Source organism: Rhinolophus sinicus, chromosome 14 (assembly GCF_057876585.1).
Source record: "Rhinolophus sinicus isolate RSI-liver-muscle chromosome 14, RSI-T2T, whole genome shotgun sequence".
Lineage (NCBI taxonomy): Eukaryota > Metazoa > Chordata > Mammalia > Chiroptera > Rhinolophidae > Rhinolophus > Rhinolophus sinicus.
The window spans coordinates 159,984,983-160,007,042 of NC_142514.1; the positions used below are offsets into that span (position 1 = coordinate 159,984,983).

The 22,060-nt window shown below is 39.0% G+C and overlaps 1 protein-coding gene and 1 long non-coding RNA gene across 3 annotated transcripts in view; one reads left to right on the forward strand and one right to left on the reverse strand.

Annotated features, from left to right (window-relative positions):
* Positions 1 to 22,060, reverse strand: part of LOC141572250 (uncharacterized) — a 415,695-nt gene that overhangs the window by 161,238 nt on the left and 232,397 nt on the right. The gene's annotated exons all lie outside the window — the stretch shown is intronic.
* FIBIN (fin bud initiation factor homolog) lies at positions 11,570 to 13,685 on the forward strand. The gene has a single exon (XM_019749176.3). It carries the CDS (start codon positions 12,064 to 12,066, stop codon positions 12,697 to 12,699), a length of 636 nt encoding a protein of 211 aa, XP_019604735.1. The 5' UTR covers positions 11,570 to 12,063; the 3' UTR covers positions 12,700 to 13,685.

The following is a 22,060-nucleotide window of genomic DNA, read 5'->3' on the forward strand; positions in this document are numbered from 1 at the left end:
AAATTAGAATTTCTTGGACCAATGAATTCTTCAGGAATTCTCTCCCACATACCAACATAATGCTTTTTAATGTCACTTTCTGTCGGCTTCAGCACTGGGCCCTTGTGATTAAAAACCTGGAGATGACATTATTGACAATTCTATTCCAATTGTCTGTCCTCTTCCTCTAGCAACATCCTACTGATGGTTTTACCATGTGGTATATTTGTGAGTTCGGTGACTTAAACCATCATGGCAAGAATGATCCTACTTCCAGATCACCTCTTCCGTGGCCTCATTTTTGAAAGACATTTGTGCTGGATACAGAATTCTTGGTTAGCAAGTTCTTTCTTTCTTTCAGTAACTTAAAGATGTTCTATTGTCTTCTGGCTTGCATTGTTTACCATAACAGAAATCTGCTATGGGTTCCATCCTTATCTTTGTTCCTCTTCTACAATTTGTCTTTTTTCTCTAGCTGATTTTTAGATTTCTTCTTTATCAGTAATTTTAAATAGTTTGATTCATGATTCTTTTATTGAGTTTCTTAAACCTTGTAGATCTGTGGCTTTATCATTTAAATCAAATTGGGAAATATATTGGCCATTATATCTTCAAATATTTTTTTCTGCTTATTTCCCTTCTTTTCCTTCAGGAACTGCAATTACATATAAATAAATCTGCTTGCAGTTGATGCTGTTTTCATATGTTTTCAATCTTTTATATTTCTGTGTTTTATTTTAGATGTTTTTTCAGTTTTTTTAGGTTCACTTTTTTTGTTGTTGTTTTGGGTTTTTTTTTTGTTTTTTTTTTCCTGTCATGAGTTATCTACCTTTAATCCAGTATGGTTTATTTCACATCTCAGACAGTGTAGCTTTCATTTCTACGATGGATTTGGGTTTTTTAAATATGCTTTCTACCACTCTATTTAATATCAACAAGCTTTCCTCTACCTTCCTGAAAAAATGGAAAGCAGTTATAATAACTGTTTCAATGTCCTTTTTTACTATTTCAATCAGTCATTTCTGGGTCACCTGTGATTGATTGATTTTTCTCTTTATTATGGGTTTTATTTCGCTAGGATGAGGAACTCCTGGTAAATTTGCATGTTTGGGAACTTTCAATTAAGTGCTCGACATTATTAATTTTACCTTGTTGGGTGTTAGGTATTTTTGTATTCTTATCAACATTCTTGAGTTTTATTTTGAGATGTGGTCACATTACCTTGATCTTTACAGGTTTTGTTTATAAGCTTTTTAAAAGCCTGGATCAGAGCAGCATTTATATTATGGTTAATATTTCCCCACTACTGAAGCAAAATTCTTTCGAGTAATCTACCCAACATTCAGTGAATTGTGAAATTTTCTACTCTGCGTGGTTGAAACTGGACCCCTTTTCAGCCCTGTGTGAGCTCTAAGGATTGTTTCCTCCAATCTTCTTGGGTGGTTCTTTCTCTATTTCTGGTAGTTTCCTTACATGCATGTGCAAATCAATACATGTCTGAAGAGCTGAGGGATACTCTCTGCAGATTTCTGGACCTCTTTCTCTGTGCAGCTGTATCCTCTCTACTACTCTGCTCTATGAATTCTAGCCAACCCAGACTCCCTGCACCTCTAGTCCCATTTTTTCAATTCAGGGAGGCCAGTAGGTTCAACCTGGGTTTCCTCCTCCCTGCTCCATGCCTGGTTTCCCATCTCTCAGGTATTACTGTCCTCCTTTGCCTGACGCCCAATGTCTTGAAAACTCTTGTTTAATGTACTGTGTCCAGTGCTTTAGTTATTTCAGGTTGGAGGGTATATTCGATGTCTGCCACTCCATGTTGGCCAGAAACACAAATCAATGTGTTTGCTTTTTTTTTTTTAAAGGGTCTGAAGTTTACATGTAATATTTGAGTTCATATGCTCTGGTAATATTCTGGTTTTGGTTATTGGGGATGGCAATTTCTAATCAACAGTCTTTTTTCCTCAAACTAAAATACCTCTAAACCTCTCCATGTTTAGGATTCTAAAGCCAGCATCCCAATATATTAAAATATCTAAAGTAAGATCAAAAAACAGAATCATTTTGCCTACACATTGGCAAACATCTAAAATCTATATGTATCCAAATAGCCTGACGTTTGGTTTCATATAGGCCTGACATCTGAATGCTGACTTTTTCTCTTTCCTGTCAGCTGTTGGAGCTCAGCACCTACAGTGAATTCCACAGTGCAAACCACAGTGAATTCACCATTCCAGAACTAATCCGTTTCTTCTCTTCAAGCAGCTTTGGAATGCAGCTATACCTGAGCCAAGGAGGGCCCAGGAGGTTAAAAAAATAAGAAATATTTCCTTTAATTTGAGATTGTAAAAAATCATTCGACAAGTGGAAAGCAAACTTTTAACGACAAATCACTTTTAGTTATTTTTAAACTTGTTTATATTATTCCTGACAAGAATATTTTTTCTTCTCTGAGGATCATTTTGTCCCTTTCCATTTGGCTCCTGCTTTTGAGATAAAGCCATTATCAATAAACCATTTGGAAGGAGAAAAAAGGGAGACAGCTATCCTAGGCAGAAAGCCTCATGCTCATCCTATCCAAACATACATTGACCCAGTGACATACCCCACAGTGATGGCTCAGTATTCTTAATACTAACTAAAATCTCTAGGAAAAAACTGAGAACATTTTTATTTTGTGTTCTCTCCATATTAAACATCTTCAACCCTATTATATTACTGTGCCATTATAACAGTGTTATTATTAATCACATGTTTTTCCACTATTTATAAACTATAATTTGCTGTCAGTTTGTACTGGTCTACTTTGGGGAAAAAAATGATTTTCTATCTTTATATACTGTTAAGAGTCTCTAAACACCATCAGTAATTGAGTTACTTGACAGACCTCCCTGGCAGTATATGCTCTATTTTTAAACTTTGTTAAAATCCAAACTTCGTTTTTATTTTTCACAGCTTTGCAAAAAATACTTCAAAGCTTATTTTCCATGATTAAGGTTAGGACCAAGACAAATTTTATTATTAAACTTTATTAAAATCTGCCATCTATTTGTCGTCTTTGAGAATGGGAAATTATACCGTTCTCCCTCTTTTCTTTACAACAACATTTGTATGTGGACAGCCACACATATTCAAACCTAGTTTAACTATCCCTGAAGGAAACATTCTTTGATATTAAAAGAAATGAAATTTAAAAATATCCTAATTATCTAGTAATGTGGAATATTTTTATTTGCTGGTGTACATTACAGGATATAAATTAGGCTATGAAGCTACCAAATACAAATCCCCACCATTTAGATGATGGTGTGAGGCAATATCTGGGAAGCAACAGTCTTAATAAACATACAAGAGACTGGGAAGTAAGAAAGGAAAAATAATTAAAATCCATTTCTCTTGAATTATTTAGCGTGACTGTAATTCCTGGATTTTAGGATTCCTGGTTAGAAGCTCTCCACCAAGCTTAGTACAGAGGGGCTTCATAACAAAATAACTGTCTACAACACATGGGGATTGCATCTCCCCTCACTTTGCCCTCCAGTCCAACTCATAATACTGGCAATAAAAACTCTGATCCATGAAAATTGAGTAATTTAACCTCAAAGTCCACAAGAATGGAACATGCTGGTTTTATTTAACAGTGGAAGGAATCTCTCAGATGCTCCTGAATCTACAGGCTTGTGTGTCTGGCTTTGGAGACAAGTGGTTTAAGAGACTAATGCAAATGAGAGTCTACAGTCTGCAGACGCAGGACCCCAATGTCAGGGAGGCGGTCTGCCTAAAGAATGTGAAGTCCAGAGCTCCACCAGGCGAGTGCTTTCAGAATGTGGCTCAAATTTTTCACCTTTTTGAACTATTTCTCTTTCTTTGCTTCTCTTTTTCCTCCTAAAATTTGTCCTATATCCTATGATGGAAAATGTGAGGAATGCAAACCAAAGAGCATGGCTATTGCCTATACAGTAGTCCCCTCTTATCCACAGTTTCACTTTCCGTGGTTTCAGTTACCTGGGGTTAAACCGGGGTCTGAAAATATTAAATGGAAAATTCCAGAAATAAATAATTCATAAGTTTTAAATCACCCACTGTCCTGAATAGTATGAAAATGTTGTGCTGTCCTACTCCATCCCACCCAGGATATAAATCATCCCTTTGTCCAGTATATCCATGCTGTATATGCTACCCATCCATTAGGCACTTAGTAGCCATCTAGGTTATTAGATAGACTGTCCTGATATGGCAGGGCCTGTGTTCAAGTCACCTTAAAGAATCCTAACGTTACATCATGATGCCTATGTCATTCACCCCACTGCATCTCACTATATAGCACAAAAAGAAAAAGGGTGAGTATGGTACAATGAGATACTGAGAGAGAGAGACCACATTCACGTAACTTTTAGTACAGTACACTGGAATAATTTTATTATTAGTTATTGTTGTTAACCCCTTACTGTGTCTAATTTACAAATTAAATTTTATCATAGGTATGCATGTATAGGAAAAAACATTATATATATATATATATATATATATATATATATATATATATATATTATATATAGTTTGGTATTATCTATGGTTTCAGGCAATCCCTGAAGGTCTTGGAATGTATCCCCGGCAGATAAGGAGGGATTACTCTAATCCCATCATAGAAGTAAGCATGCTACCTTTTGTCATATTACCATTTTGGCTTTGTATTGTTGTTATTGTTATTTTATTAACTATTTTTCATATAGTATTGCATAGTAATCATTTCCCATTTTATTAAAATATCTTTAAATTTAGTGTTTTTTGTTTTTTTTTTAAATTTAGTGTTTTTAAATATTGAAAAATATTGCCAACATGTGGCTACATCATGTATTTAGCTTTTTTTTCCATTTGGGGATCTTGCTTGTTTCTAGTTTTCTATTCTTACAAACAATGCATCAATGACCATCTTTGTTCATAAATCTTTCTATGCATTTCTGGCTCTGGTATATTTCTAGAAATAAAATTACTAGGTCCAGGGATAGAAAGCATTTTAAATCTCCCAATGCAAGTAACCATACTGTTTTGCAGAAAGGTCAAACCCGTTAATATGCACAACTTCAATGAGAATGCTTGCATTTCTGTGTCATTAAAGCATTAAGAAATAGAATTATTTTATAGTAAGATATTTAGGGCAAACTTTATCTCATTGTTATTTTTATTTTTGATTTTTCATTACTTGCATAGACCATATAAAGGCTACATGCCTTATATGTTAAATAGGTATTAATTTACTGAAAGCTGTCTATTCATGTCACTTGTTCATTTATCTTCTGGGGTTCTAGAGTTTTTCTTACTGAGCTCTACAAACAAAATACACACTAAGAATATTAAACACTTCTTATCAAAATGTGTTGCAAATGTTGTTCCAATTTATTTAATTGTGACTATAATAATTTTACATACTTTTTTTTATGTAGCCAAATCTATACTATATTCCTTTTACAGCTCCTTACATTGTTTTATTTGCTGTTTGTTTTTTACAGGGCTGTAGTAGCATGCTAAGGGTAAGACAGACTGTGACTCAGACTCACTCCCAACAAATCAAGAGCTATTTGTCATGAACAAAACCTTTGCAGGAAAAGTTCATCAGTAAACGAATATGTTTCTCCTGTCTAAATGATCTTCAGCTACGTGATATATAAACACTGTTCAAAAGTCTTATCCATACTAATGAACTGTGGCTTAAGTATATACCATTGAATTATCTCATGGCCATGGTTTAAAACATAAGGTCAATATTAAATTGGTAACCTCATTTATCTTGTAATCATTTGCTTCATACCTGTATCAACAAATATTTGCTGACCACCCACTCTGAACTTGATCAGATTAAACAGCATCCCAGTTTAAAACAAGAGCATGCTCTAAATTAAGATTCAATACCCGAAGAGCATATTTAAGTGAATTGTTATATGGCAAACATCTAGATGAGTGTATTCTCCTGTCTCCATCTGTTTGCCATTTGGGGTCATCAGAGGCATCAGCAATAAGGACCAAATGAGGAGCAGGTAAAGGGAGTGAGAAGTAAAGGGTGGCTGTTCATTAGGCAGCAAAAACTAAACTGCAAAATAAGAAGTGGAACATAGGATCTGGAAATAAGCTTTCTAAAATGTATTCAGATTGTTCCTCCCGGAGGCAATCACGACAAACCCATTTTGACTCATCATCAAAATAGCCTCTATCATCCTGTTCCAACTACATTTCTTTAGAATTAAAAATTGGATTTGGAGTTGGATTCAAAACATAATCAAGAACTTGTTCACAGCAGGACAATTTTTAAATCTCCAAAATCCTTAAAAAAAAAAAAAAAAGTAATAAATAAAAGGCAGCCAAGAACCAAGAAATACCAGCATGTAAGATGTTCCTGTTTTCTGACAAAGAAAGAGAAATGCTATTACTAACCCTGTCACATCACATCCCTCCACTCCCCACCCAAACTGATGTCTGAGGGACATCTGGTTGGCTATCTTGTGGACTCCTTTATAAGCTTTATTAAGACCAGAACAGCAGAGTGCCTTGAATAGGGTTCTGACTCAGCCCCATTGTTCCCTAGGAACCTTAGTCAGTAGCTCTTGGCCTAAAAATTCCATGACACATGTCCTGTTCCCATTCATATGTGAGCTTCCACTCCCTCAAATCATCACAGGCTTTGTAGGTCCCTGTCCTATGATCCTCGCTGTAGACTTCCATCCACAGTCTCTTTGCACCCCTCGGCCCCCACAACCTCAACAGTTTGTAGAGCTGCATCTGCTACTTGTTTTCCCTTGTGATTGCTGAACACAGTGCTCGCAGAATTGAAGTAAGACTGGTATATTCTCCCTCTCAGACTCTGTCTCTGCTTTTTCTCATCTCTTCCCATTCTGTTGGACCTGATGATTAAAATGATGAGAAAAATAAAACACTGCCCCAAAAGGGCAAATAAATAAGATCTGATTCTTCTCCAACCTAGCTGGAACATAAACCAGGGTGTGCACCTCTAACTGCAGCAAAGAAAAGAAACTTTACAAGGCAAATGGCAAATTACCCTGCCGGGTGGTCTGATGCTTCTGTAGCTTACAGACCAGAACACTCTAGGACTATATGTACAGACTGCTGCGTTGTTTACTTAGGAGGGGTCAAAAGTCAGCCCTGGGACTGATACTCCCCTCTGAATGTTCTGAATATTGGAATTCACAGGGCTCTTTCCTTTCTCTCCTGCCAGGATCATCTAGATTAAGTGTGAGACATCCCTGGCTGACTTGGCCAGACAAAACATGTACTCAAATAGATTATCTGACCATCATCCAATAGTAGAATTCCTTAAATTCTGCAGTTTGGTTATCAAAACAGCTAACAAATATTGGGCTATATGCTTGGCTCTCACGGAGAATATAAAGGTAAATAAAACACATCCCTGCTCTTGAAGAACTCACAGTCAAGTGGGGGAGCCAGACCAATACAGTGCACACATTATAAAAGAACAAAGAAAAAGTACCATTGAAACACTAACTGCAAAAACAATGTGTTGAAGTGCTTAATGGAAAGTGACCAGCTTACCCTAGGGTGCTGACATATATTCATTAAGTACCTCCTATGGTCCGGCCACTGTGATAGGCACTGTGGAGGCAGAGCGCCTATCTTCATGTAGTGTAAGTCAAGCTTTAGAGAAAAATCTAGAACAAATAAATACCTAAATTAAAGTACAATGTTAAAGAGTGGGAAGGGCCACAAGAAAAAGAACAGGGTAGCATATAAAAAGGAGTGACAGGGAGAATTAAAATCCACAAATCGAGGAGGAGCTTTTAGAAGAAATGGCACTGACGTTGAGACCTGAGAGGAAATGACAGTCCAGTTAGGGCATAGAGGAGAGGTGCTGAAGCACCTGGGCTTGCAGTAGACTTGAATTCGGTGTTAGCATTTTAGTGATGTTTGTTGCCATAGTGTATCACAACTTATTCTGACTAATAAAGAAAGAATGGGAGAACTAATCAGACTCTTCCCACGTTATACTTATTTCCTTGTAAGCATTCTCATTGTTTTCATCGGTGTGTTTTATTGTCTATATTTGATGGGAAGTTTGTGGTTGTTCTTGTTAATTAATTCTCCTCTTTCCCTGACTAATATTCTGATAGGTAATACTAATAACCACTTCACTGAATTAATGTGACAAATAATTTGCAGACTAGATAATCAAAATGTAGTCCACTCTCTGCCTTCTTTTGTTTCTTCCACCATTTCTTTCTTCTTTGCTTGCTACCTTCCTTCCTTCCCTAATTCTCTCTTCTCTTTCTCATTTATTTCTCTTCCTCTCTCCTTCCCCACCCTCTGTAAACAATGGCTGCTCAATACATGCTACTGATTACCTGTTAATTGATAAAATAATCCCCAAAGTGCTAAATACTGTGTCCTTCTCATCTTCCCCAATTTTCTTTTTCTCTCTTCTCCACGACCCTCCTTCCAGTCCCCTATTCTGGTCCAGGCTAACTCCCTTTGTTCTTTCTTCTGCTTTGACATGGTGCAGGGATTCAGCCTGACAGTTTTAGGAGGATGTTGGGAGTGAGGGCTTCCACTTCCCAGAAGTTCTTTTGGGGTTTTTAGATTGTATAGTGGGACCCCGTGTCCCCAACCTCTTTATACATAAGCATACAAGCCCCTTTTCTAGAAGACTTCTACTGTTCTCAGAATCAGAAACAGCCAGGGAATCACAAAAACTTTTAGCAAGTGGAAATAACAGAGTTTAAGGACCTTTACAAGTCCATAGGCTCATGGTGCCAGCATGAATTCCTGCTCTCTTTCTAAAGTGAGCAGAGGAACAATAATTTAAAGTACACTGGAAAGGCTAAGGATAAGCAAGTTGTAAGCTAGCCAGTCCCTCTGGCACTCCATGGCCAGCCAGGACTGCACATAAGTGGCTGGTGGTCAGCGAGGGAGTCCCCTACTTACTTACATGACTTTGGCCACTGGTCCTGAGGTTCTCCTTTACCCTTACAGTTACCCAGTTCCTGCCCTTCAGCTTTGTCCCTAGTTTTGAGCTCTAGACTCAGCTGTTGTCTCTATCAGCAGATGGTGCTTTATGACTTTACTCTTCACAGTCCTCTGTGTGGTACGTCTGGGCTTGGACATTTCCTCTGGCTCCATTTTTTTTAGGCCAAGCCTCAGAGGCCCACCTTTACTCTGATTGGACTAGAGCACACATATGAAGAACCTACAAATAAACACCTTTTAAAAGAGAACATAGGGTTCATATCTTTAGATGAGCTAACTGGAAGAAAAAGTAAATACCTTCAGCCATTCTTATTATGATCATATGTGTATATAAGTCTGACTCTCCGACCAGAGAGCAAGCTCTACATAGGCTGAAACTTTTTATTGCACATCTTTGTATCTATAGCTAACAACACTGCCCTGCACATAGTAGGGGGCAAGTAGTGTAAGTGCTTAATATAGGTTTGCTTTAATTGAATTGGTTAGTAAGTCAAGGAGGGACTGCTCAAGAAGTGGAGTGAATCACAGTAAATCCCTCTTCCCTTCTTTGCCAAGCAGCCAATTTGAATCCATCTGTTGTTATTTGTGAATGTCCCAGAGAAAAAGCAATGAAGCAATATGGTTCCTGAGTCCCAAAGTCTAGTCTCTCAACTGGAGAAGGTTGCGGTTTTCTGCTGGAATACAGGTATCCCCTGCTTTTCAAAAGTTCACTTTAGATCTCTTTGCTTTTATGAAAGACCTTCACTGGTACCTGTTTTAACTAACCAAAAGAAATCCAAAGAGGATTTTTTGCTTTTACAAAAAAAAAAAAAGGAGAAAAGTGAAAATAGGGTTCAGTGTTTATTTTACAGGAGCCAGTTATAGAGGCAGGGCATACTGGTAAGTAAAACTACACTGTACATACGTTATTTCTAGTTTATATAGGCTGTGTATTTATCACATCATTCCTGTTTTTACTATATGTTAGTGTTATTTTAGGTTTTATATGTTATTTGGTATGATTTGGTAGGTTATTTGGGGGTCTGGGAATGCTTCCAAATTTTCCCCATATAGATGAATAGTAATTGCTTCTTTACACCAGTTTGTCTTACAAAAGTTTTCACAGGAACATTGTACTTTTGGATAGCAGGGGAAACCTGTACAGTGAAACTAAGCTGTAGTCTTTCAGTGACCATCAACACTAAGAAAACTCCTTTGGTCTATGTTTTCATGATGCCAAATATTTGGATAAGAATTAAAATGTGCAGACAACATGTCTCAAAAATCTATGCGTGTGACACCACATCAACAAAATATCCATTTACTTAACCAAACTTCTTATTGTCTATCCAGGAATCTGGCTTGTTTATGTCAGTGAAAGTGATGGCAATAAGTGTGACAGTCCCAGGATTGTAAAGCACTGTGGCTCTGAATGACACCAGTCCCTACGACTTAAGGAGATAAGAATAAACACAGGCAAAGCATGAGTGTTTCAGTTACATTTCAAGTCAGAAAAGGGAAATAATCCTGGTAATATAAATGCTGCCTGTGCTTTCCCCTCCCTTCCCTGTCTTTTCTCCATAACCCTATTTCTAGCCAACATACAATATATCTGATTTATTTATATTAATTTAATTATCTCTCCATTTCTCAGAACATAAGCTCCAGGAGAACAAGGATTTGTCTCTATTTTCTCTGATCTATTTGCAATACTTTTAATGGACTGTGGTATAAAATAAGTGCTCAGTAAACATTTGTTAAACAAATGAGATGGCCTGAAGGTTGGCTATTTGTTAATTAATTCACAAATCAGAAACTAAAATAGCCTGTTCAGGGGAAAAAAAAGTTACGATTTTTTCTCCCTAAATTAAATTAAAATGCCTTGTGAATTAATGAGTCCTGGCTCAGCTACAATCTAACTTTGTGACTATAAACAATTTGCTTAACGTAGTGTTTCTTGGTTTCTCCTTCTGGAAAATGGGGAAACACTATCAGCACTACATGCTTCAAAGACTTTTAAGTATCCAAACAAGTGTTAAGTTAAAGATGTAGTGCAGGAGGTTAGCACGGATGGCTTTTCGTAAAATTAAACAATTATCTCAGTTGTCCATTTACCTATTAAACTGGCAGGATTCCATTTCAGCTTTTGTTCTTATATATACTCGCAATCATGCATTAATCAGTTTTCTATACTCCTATTGCTTCCAAAGTATTATTATTCATTTTACTAACCATTCCCAAACAAAACTGCCATTCCTATACTTCAAATTTGCCTTCAAAGCCACAAACTTTTAAATCAATACACACATAGTCATTGAATCCAATCTAACTGATACTTATTAAAAATGTGAAATGGCATTTCTCCAGGGTAATCACCCTTCCTCCCAATACGTTAATAGCAAACCAGTCTTTCTGGTGCGGGAATGCTACTTCTCCTGTCCCCATTTTCTCCTTCAAGCCAAATTCTATTTTGCAGGGTCTCCCTTCCAATTTTTTAAAATGAGACCCTGTACCTTTAATAACAGAGACCTGGTGAGAGGTTTCTTTCTAAACTTGTTCCCTGGCTTCCAAGTGACGAAACCAGCTGTAATTTGAGAGCAGAGAGATCCTCAGGATATCATTAGCCAAAGGAAAAGCTCGGCATTCCCACCCAGTCCAAGAGTTGAAATAGTATCAGAGGGCAAGAGCCGTTCTCTCCAGCTACAGGCTCCATCTCCCAGGAGCAAGGGAAAACTCCCGAGAGTGGGGCAACACAGCCCTCGTCCTGCCAGAGCCTTGGAGGAGGGGTTTCCCCTTCTGCCCTGTGATCCCACAGGGAAACAGCCGGCTGATTTCCAGCCACTGAGCACCGAGCGCAGGAGTACGGAGCCAGCCAGCGTGCATCCTTCGCTGCTGCTGCTGCTGCTGCTGCTGCTGTTGCAGTCAGTGCTACCCAGGCAGGCGCTGTTGCCACAGCCACATGAAGCCTGCTGGGGAGGGCGGGCCAGGGTGCAGCAAGCCGTCCGGAACTGAGACTGACACCATCTCAGGGAGGCACTGACTCCCAAGGGGACCCCCTTCCTCATCCCTGGGTGAAAAGTCTTCTCCAGGGGTCCCCGGTCATCCTGAATATCCAGGATGGTGTTCCTGACGTTCCTCTGGATGGGTTTCTTCTGCCACCTATGTCAGGGCTACTTCGACGGCCCTCTCTACCCGGAGATGTCCAACGGGACTCTGCACCACTACTTCGTGCCCGACGGGGACTATGAGGAGAACGACGATCCCGAGAAGTGCCAGCTGCTCTTCAGGGTGAGTGACCACCGGCGCTGCTCCCAGGGGGAGGGGAGCCAGGCCAGCAGTCTGCTGAGCCTCACCCTGCGGGAGGAGTTCACTGTGCTGGGCCGCCAGGTGGAGGACGCTGGGCGCGTCCTGGAAGGCATCAGTAAGAGCATCTCCTACGACCTGGACGGGGAAGAGAGCTACGGCAAGTACCTGCGCCGGGAATCTCACCAGATAGGGGACGCCTACTCCAACTCGGACAAGTCCCTCACTGAGCTGGAAAGCAAGTTCAAGCAGGGCCAGGAACAGGACAGCCGGCAGGAGAGCAGGCTCAACGAGGACTTCTTGGGTATGCTGGTCCACACCAAGTCCCTGCTGAAGGAGACGCTCGATATTTCTGTGGGGCTCAGGGACAGATACGAGCTGCTGGCCCTCACCATCAGGAGCCATGGGACCCGGCTAGGTCGGCTGAAAAATGATTATCTGAAAGTGTAGGTGGAGAGGCACACTGCCAGGAGAGGACATCAAATCAGCCCCTTCGTGGAGCGTGGGGGACAACAGAGCGGGCTAATATTTCCCCGATACTTATTATTTTTTACATCCAGATTTGCACTTGGAGAATGAGCTGAAGTCATCTTTAAAAGGAAAGAAGTGATAGTTGAGTGGTTTTGTTTTTGTACATTATTTATATGACTGCCATTGATTTGTCGCCTAGAAAGAACATTTTAAAGCCATGCCTCCCGCCTTGCCTAGAGGCTTGATAACTTTGCAGACACCTGTTTTCAGCCACATCGTAAAGGACAGTTTATGCAGTGTTACACTTCCCCATGCTGGAGATTCTGTGGAAATACCCAGCGAGCAGAGTGCAGAGCTCCTTTATACCTTCAGCCTTGTCTCCTGGACTCTGAAAGCTGTCAGCATTGCCTGGTTTTCAGATGAGGGCCGAGGTGCTTCTCTGCATGCATTCTGGCAGATGGAAGTTACCGATTTTCACCTATTTCTTCTTCACCTTTTCTCTTATTTATTACCAGGGTCTCCAACAGTTTTTGTTTTTGTTTTTAGGGGTTTTTGTTTTTGTTTGTTTTTGTTTTTGAGAGTATTGGGTAGAAACTATATGCAAATCATCCTCTGCAGGGAGCTATCTGTCTGAAGTGCCTCTGTGGGTGTGTGTGAGTTAAAGTAACCACATTTCAGACGTCTAAGCTTTGTGGTGGTTGTGCACTCATGCCGAGTTGCTGATTTGCTATCTCTTATTGTATGTCTGTGTCATTAGTGCTCGGGTCCATTACAAAGAAGTTGATTGATTGTTTGAACACACCCCCAAATGTCTCTGATTTAGGTTACTAATGTATTCTTTCTCATTTGGGGGTTTTGCTTCTGTTTGCTTATTGGAAACTTGTACTTCAAGTAGGGGGAATTCTAAGTCTCATAACTCCTTAACTAAGTATTATTATTCAGCCAATAAATATGTTCTCATATAATACTGGCTTATTTTCTAATGCATATCTGTAACTTTCATATTGCAAAGAGGAGGCGATGCAAAAGGAAAGAGAAAAATGGAATTTAAGCCAGTTAGAGTAGATGATAAAGGCAGGAGGGTAGCTATATATTAGGCAATCCTCCCTTCCTTAGCCATCCTTCCTGTCCTCAAAAGAAAAAAAATAAAAAGAAATATAGGCCGTACCAGAACTTGATCTCTGGTGGTCTGCCTGAAAACTACTATTTTCTCCAGTTTTTCCCATAGAATCAACTGGAAAATTTTATGACAAGGTCAGACCTGATATGTCCTCATAATGCAGAGGGACGGTTCCAGTCAAGAACTACATTGACATTGAGTAAATTTGAAGCCAAGTCTGTGTTACTTAATTAATGGTTTAAAAAGGTAGAAATGCACTTTATTTCATGTCTTTCCCTGGCCAATCCTCACCCTCACTTAAATACCCTTTCACACATAAACACAGACAGATACACACACACACACACACACACACACACACACACACACACACACACAGAGGACAATAAATAAATGCTCATAATCTACTCTTCAACAGTGAGCCATTTTCTTTCTCTCCCATGCATAGAAATACCATTTTCCATTTCTAATCAGTGTCCAAAATCCTTCTATTGCAGTAGGGGAAACCGAGGCCCAGAAAGTGGCTGGTCCTAAGCTGGTTATGATAGCTCCAGGTCTCTTAGATTTAAGTACAGGACTTTCCCACACTGCTCTTTTCAAGGATGCTGATAGATGAGAGCGAGTGGCCTGAGGCCTGAACCTTTGGATAACTACCTTATTGTTTAAAATAAAAAAGAACAACATCTGGACTAATATTTAAAATAATCATTTGTAATTTCTTTACACCAGCTAGTGGCCTGCTTTTAGCTGCCTCTAGATTGTTGTGTAGGAAGAAGGTAAAAGATCATTCAAAAGTGTTTCCTTCTTTAGTCTACGAAAGAGGAGGAATAAGTAACAGCAGAGGCAAGGAGATAATATTTGGTAATTAGATGATTGCAATTTGTAATCACAACCCTTCATATCTCAAAACTTTCGTACCATTCACTCCACAGTGCTCAAATCGAATCCATAGACATATTAAATATCACACCCTCGATTTTCCCAACTGTAATGGCAGGATATTAGGCACGTGATCTGAATGGAAAACAGGGTTTCCTAACACATGCTAATTTAAAGTAGTCAGTAACGGTTGTATACAGTATTATGTTAAGAAGGATTTTAAAGGTACAGGTAGATGTAAAGAGAGCTGTCCCCAGTTAGAGATGTCTTCCGTGAGTGCAGAATGAGGAATGGTGATACATCTGCTACAAATTTGAAAACGCTGAAATAGATGGTGTACGAGGTTCTTTCCAGTGCTCACATACTATGATCCTACAAAACCAGAACGAAATTATCTGTCCACTCTGTGGGATTATGTAATCCCATAGAGTCTTACATAATCCAGTAATCCCACAGCGGCTTACATAAATGGCCCCAGAGGGCAAGAGGGAATTTCCAGGTGGGGTGAGGGAACCATCCTGGATGGCCAACCCAGAAGCTAGCATCACAAGGCTTTACCACGTCGTCTCAGGGTGGAAAGCCAGCTTCACTGAGATCTGTCCTCCCCGCTTCCCAATTACACTTATTAGGACTTCATTACTCACACGATGACAAATCCTCTTTCAAAGTAGTGGTTCTTTAGTTCTTAGACCATGAAATATTTTGAAAGTCTGAAGGAAACGACATACTTTCTTCCCTGAGAAATCTACTTAAATAAACACCCATCTAATTTAGCATAATTGTTATTTTTATAAGCATTTGCTTATCACTTAATATATATCAGGCACTGAATTAGGTTGTGGGTGATTCTGGGATATTACAAAGCCTTGGGACTTCATCTAGCCAAAATGTTTTAAAGCCTCTTAGAGTTGTATGTGGAGTAGTACATTGATTAGTAATACATTTATTATTATTATTATTTATAATAACAATAAAAATAGATAACTTCTTTGAGAACTCGGTCAGGCCCTGTGCTAAAAACTTTGCCTGAGTTATTTCCCTTAGTGAGGAAGGTATTTTATAAAAGGAATGAATACACGTCAGGTGCTTAGAACAGTACTGACACAGAGGGAATCCTCAATAAATGTTAGTTGTTATTATTACTATTATCATTATTTTTATAACTGATGCCCAGAAAGCCTACGTCATTTTCCCAAGGTTAAGACTATGTGATGTCTTCTATACTTCACTATGCTCTCATGTTTTAAACTGATGATTATCTAGTGAGATGCATGATCAAATAAGAGAAGAATGTAGAGGGTAGGGGTCCACTGGAGCCACCAGTTGTCCACTCCAAATGATGTCGCCTATAGGCCAGTCAGCTTACATCCTACAACACTTAGATGTCTGACTGATGTCTGTCAGAAGCTCCTCTGTTTACAGAATTCCTCTTTCTCTGTGTAATGCATTGTTCGATGCCACTAAGCCATGTAAAAACTTCCATATACCTACTTCAAAGCATTCGATAGATATTGTCTCTCTAGAGTCTGTTGACAAAGATCACCAGGCCATGTCAGCCTCAGCGGCCACCAAAGCCGCACTTGCAGAAGCTGGCACGTGTAGGTGTGTCATGGATGGCAGCACCAAGAGACTGTCCCTTGGTTCATGTACTTTTCATTGCCTTTTAAACTCATTTATAACGCCACTAAGGAAACAGGCTCAAAACTGTCTAAGGAAAATCTGAAACTTAGATTATGAACTATTTTAATAAGGAATAAAAATGTCCATGAAAACCATGAAAATATATGAAACCAACCTAGAAAGAGTAGTATGATCAAATTTCCTTAGGACATTTTTCAGAGGATGATTATTAAAATCTTCTTGATAAGGAATACTAGGGTGTGAAATATAAATACTAAATGTGGTTTATAAATGTTTCAGTGTAAAAGGAAAAACAACTGGAAACATAACAAAGTTAGAAACAGAATACAGAAATGCACAATGATTCACCAGTGTAGAGAATGAGAGCCTATGAATCCTCTCAGTAATTCTGGAATTGGGGTGGTCCTTAGAAACACTATTTCCAGAGTCAGGATCCCAGCGGGTGTGTCATTCATCAAACATTTTGGAAGTGCTACCCTATGAGGTGCCTAGATAGGAATAGTGAGGAAACTGATACCTAAACACAAAATTAGAATGTGGTAGCCTGGGGAATTGGCACATGTATAAGGTTCTTTAGGGGCTCAGCAAGAGTCTAAACTAGATTTGTCTGGAAAATGTAAAGCAGCATAAATAAAATAAGGATTTGTTATAGTCACACATTCAAGAGATATCAGGTGTCACTGCTGCTGTTATTATTGTTGCTCTTTTGTGTTTTAAATAACATTTTTTTTCTGGTTATATAAGCCATACCTGCTGAATTCTAATAAAATGGCAAACAGCAAAACACACACACACACACACACACACACACACACACACACACAAATTGTTCATATTCTCAAACTTCCCCTCCATACACACACTATTTGCATTTTGGTTTATGTTCTTTCAGTACTTGTCATACATATCTGTGTGTATATTTTCCTTAGACAACTATTACAATAGTACACTGTTTTGCATCCAATGTCAATTTTGGCTGATACACTTAATTGCATGAATCGTTTTTAAATCCTTAAATCTATCTACAGAGCTTCAGGAGGCAGAAGTTCTAGGTTCTAGATCTTCCCTCACCATGCATTAGCTGTGCAACTTTGAAAGTCTCTTAAATGTTCTGAAATTCAGTCACTTTGTTAGAAAATAAAGATAATAATAGCTAATATTTATTGAATAGGCATTGCTCAAAGTGTTTTCTGTGCATTGGCTTATATAATCCTCCTGGGATTATATTTCGAATAGACGACATTTTTCTGAACTTTTTGGGTGAGGAAACTGAGGCACAAAGTGGTTAGGGGACTTACCCAAGATCTCACAGCTAGACAGGAATGGAGTTAAGATTTAAAGGCAGAGTCTGAGTCCTGTAGTTCCCTGTAACCACTAACGATGCTTTTCCTTTCTGAAGGCAAGAGACCACACATATTTCTAACTCCCTTCCTATTCTAAGACCTAAGATAAATGGCCTGTGAAATGAACATTTTCCTTATGTGATTTTCTTAACTGAAAAAATTTAAACGCAATTCCTCTCAACTTTTTTATTTGCTTTATTTTATGTTGGGTGAAGTATAAATTCCTTACAACTATATGTGTCACACTGATTCTTTGCGTAAGAGCAACTGGCTTTCTTGCTAAATATTATATTTTCCAAGTACTTTCACTTGTATTAACACATTTGATCATAACACATGTTTATAGGTCCTGAACCGTCAGGACAATTCATTCACCATTTGGAGTTGGTAGCCCAACAGTCACAGCTATAAAAGTTAGTCAGTCAGGACTGAATCCAGGTTTAATGATGCCTTGTCCAGGCACCATTTTCCTTGCAGGTCTGCCTTTCACTCATTTATTAATTTATTCGTTCAAAACACATTTTTGACTACCTGCTATATATCAGGTACGTTCTACTATACAGCAATCAGAAAAAAAGCCATGCCCTCCTTGATCTTACATTTAAATGTGAAAATTTAATGAATTCATTAGGACTCCTCTAGTGGGGGAAGATAGCAAATAAATTAAAGTATATATAATAAAATGTTAGGCGGTGATATGTACTATTTTACATAAGATGGTTAAAGAAAACCTCTCTGAGTAAGTAGGAGATATTTCAACAGAACCTTAATTTTTGAGGAGGAGGCCAAGAACGTAAATATTAGAGGAAATAGTGTTCTCGGTAAAAGAACAGCAAGTAAAAAGTCCTTCAAGCAGAGACAAGTTTATATGCTTGAGAAGAGAAAACAAAACAAAACAGTAAATCAGAGAAAGAATTAAAAAGCTTGAGGTCAGAGAGAACTGGGGACAGGTAATGCAGGAACTAGATGGCCATCATTAAAATAAATGAATAATATTCTAATTTCAGTTCACTGGAGGACTAAGGAGAACATATATTTGGATATTAATAAATATATTAGTATATTTGGATCTTAATACATAACATTTGGATATTATTCAAATTTTATTTGTGAAATTTCCATTTGAGTATTGTTCTAATGTCAGTGCACTAAAGGTCTAAGGAGAGGCGTGATATGACTTGATATCCACACAAAAAGACCACTCTGTAGGGCAGCAAAAGTGGAGGCAGGAAGGCCACGTGGTTAGGTGGCTGCCAGGTCACACTGCTGAGAGATGACAGAGGCTTGGTGTGAGGTGGCCGTGGTGAAGACAGCAGGAGCCGATCTCAATCCTCTACTAATATGTGCCATTGCTGCTTTTGTCTCAGAAGCATGTGTGTCATTCTTCCCAACCTTCTTCTGCATTGATCCGATTCCCGGACTCTTCTCTTGGCTCCATTTCTTCTCTGCCTCGCCTTTTGGATTTGATGTTAGCAATGTCTCCCCTCGGATTCCTGACCACCCTCTCCACCCCTGCCAAGGCAGCTGGATATATTTGAATGGGATTTGGCTGTTCTGACTACATTAGGCAATCTATGGACCCCAACTGACCCCTCTGACTCAAAACCCCAACTCCAGCCCACCAGCGCTAGCTCTGTCTGCCCTACTTCATGGAATGGACAGACCTATGAAGCTGGAGATTTGCACTAAACCACAGGAACACATCACACGATTGACTATTACACAAAAATTGTGACTGCACTAGTTTAGACACCTTTGCTCTATTACTACTCTCTAGCATCATCATTGTATCTCTAGTCTGTGTGTTTTTTCATGGGTGCTTTAAGTAGATGAGCTATATCTACATATAAAAAATTTTCTCTTGAGCCTTTGCAATGGCTTCAAAATTTTGCATTGCTTTGTATTCAGTAGAGTCACAGAGCATCCTATTTTGACACTAACAAGCACTTACTTCGTCGACTTGTACATTTCACCATCTCTTTTTTCTGCTTTTCCATGAAAAACAGAAGATATTTTGTGTGTCAACAGCTTGCTGTTTACAGAAAGGAACCTGACAGCTATGATTAATGAGGTAAAGCCTCCGTGCTCTGGAGTTGGCAGTAATGGCTTGCATTTTCCAGTTGTGAAAAGTTCCCTCCTGCATGCAGTTAAAGAAATGTGTTTCCTGAACGTCTTCTCTTGCTTTGATCTTTGCCCAGCTCTCATTCCAAGACCAAGCAAACGTGGTGCTCCCCTCAACTTTTTTTAAATGTATGTTTTACTGGCAGTCCCACTGAGTCAACCACTAACATTTTCCACATGAGTCTACTATGAATTAAACTATAAAGAGCAGAAAACCTAGTGGGTTCTTTTGTTCTGAGGTGTATTTTTGCCTCCCCTTCCAAATGTCTATTTTCTCTTGCCCTGGTTTCCTGCTCCTTCTTGCCTTAGCCTAGCTCTTTCCCTCCTGTTTCCTGCTTTGCTCTCTGTCTCTCCCTCTCCTCTTGCCGTGAGGAGCAGAGGAAGTGGAGGCAGAGTTCAGATTCACATCATGTCTCTGCAGTTGATTAGCTGCAGAACCTAAGCAAATTGTGTCACCTTTTGGAGCCTCAGTTTCCTCCTTTGTACAGCGGGAATTATGACATAGTTTGCAGGGATCTTTGAGGGTTTGATAAGCCAATTTACAGAGTGGGCTATACTATAATACTGAGCCAAAGTAAGTGGCACTATTCTCACCCAGTCTAGTCATGTGTAGCTCATCAAAGACCCTCTTTTAAGAAGGGACACCTTGTGTGTTCTTGAAATGGAAAGATGTGTTTCAAATAAGCCTGAGACATTCTACGTGTGTCCTGCAAACCAGTATTGACCATCCCATTTTAGGCAGGCACCTCAAAATCCAAAGACACGACACGTTTGTTTTCATTCAATACCAGAAGCTCCTATGCATGTAAGTGATTACACCATAAACATTCCTCCCTATTTGGGCCAAGAGAATGGATGCTGCAGCAGGAAATAACCATTAGCAAACTCACTTCCCCTTTATTTCCCAATGTTAGCAGTGCCTTTGCTTTATGTCTTGATCATGGGAGTGAAGTACAGGAAAGGAACTCAGGAATTTCAGCACCTTGGTGGCTACAGTGAGAAAACTCTGAAAACTTGGCAGCAGGGCTACCAAATGAGAGAAAATAGGAATATTAATCCCTACTACTAATTGAGCATTAAATATGTAGTCCTGGGTCCCCTGGGAAAGTCTAGTTTTTTAGGCCTATAAGAATGAAGGCCAGACCCCATTTCTGGTGATCTCAATATGGAAAGCATGATGATAGCTTGGGCCTCTTTCTGTAACGCCAGACTCTCAATGTGTGATTTACTATCCCTAACTCTTGGTAGTCCTCTGGGGTCTCCCGGTCATGAGCTTGCCAGGGTTGGTAGACTGGGCTGATCCAAGCCCAGTTCAGCTCAGAGGTAAGTGGGCTTCACTGAGAGAACCTGGGGATATTGGCATGTAACTGTGCAGACTTCCTGAAGTGAGAAACAGTTTGGTAATTCTCTAGCCTGCCTGCTTCTCCCCGTGCAACCTCAACCTTGGCTGCAAGGGAAGAGACCATGGCTCAGTGGAACAAGGGCTCAGGATAAGGCACAGCGATCCCGACAACACACGCCCAGAAAAGACCTGACGACACCCTGTTCAGCAGAAAAGCAGACAGTTTGGCTCAGGGAACACTAATATGTGCATACGTTTAGCAATAAATATAAGGAATGAATAAGCAGTATTTCTTTTCTAATCAGAGGTATTTTGGTCACTTGGAAAACTTCAGAAATAGAACAATTTTTAACTGTTCGCCTCAAACAAAAACTCATTCAGGCTTAGAAATTGGCAAAGGCCACACTAATGGTAAATACTTATCCCATAATCACATTTTCCATAGAACCTCTAACTTCCAAGAGTTTCACCATAAAAAAGAATAGCAGTGAAAAATCTGGACCGACAGTTACAATAACAACATAATATTAACAGGATGTCAGGGTTTACAGGGCTTTCCCGTTTCCTCTGTAAAAATCTTACCATTTCCAAAACGTGCAGCTAGCACTTAGCCTTTCAATCATTCTTTATATATATTTTACTTATTCACTCCATATATATGTATATATACATATATGCATATATATATATAATGAATTGCCTCTTTGAAATATATTACATATATATGTATATACACATATATATTCAAAATATATATTATTTCAGGGCAATTCATTCATTTTTCTATTAATTCAAGAAATATTTATTGAGTACCTACTATGTGCAATTGCTGTATTAGATTCAGAGGATAACAACTGTAGTAACAATAATAATAAAGCAAGCAACAATATTTTT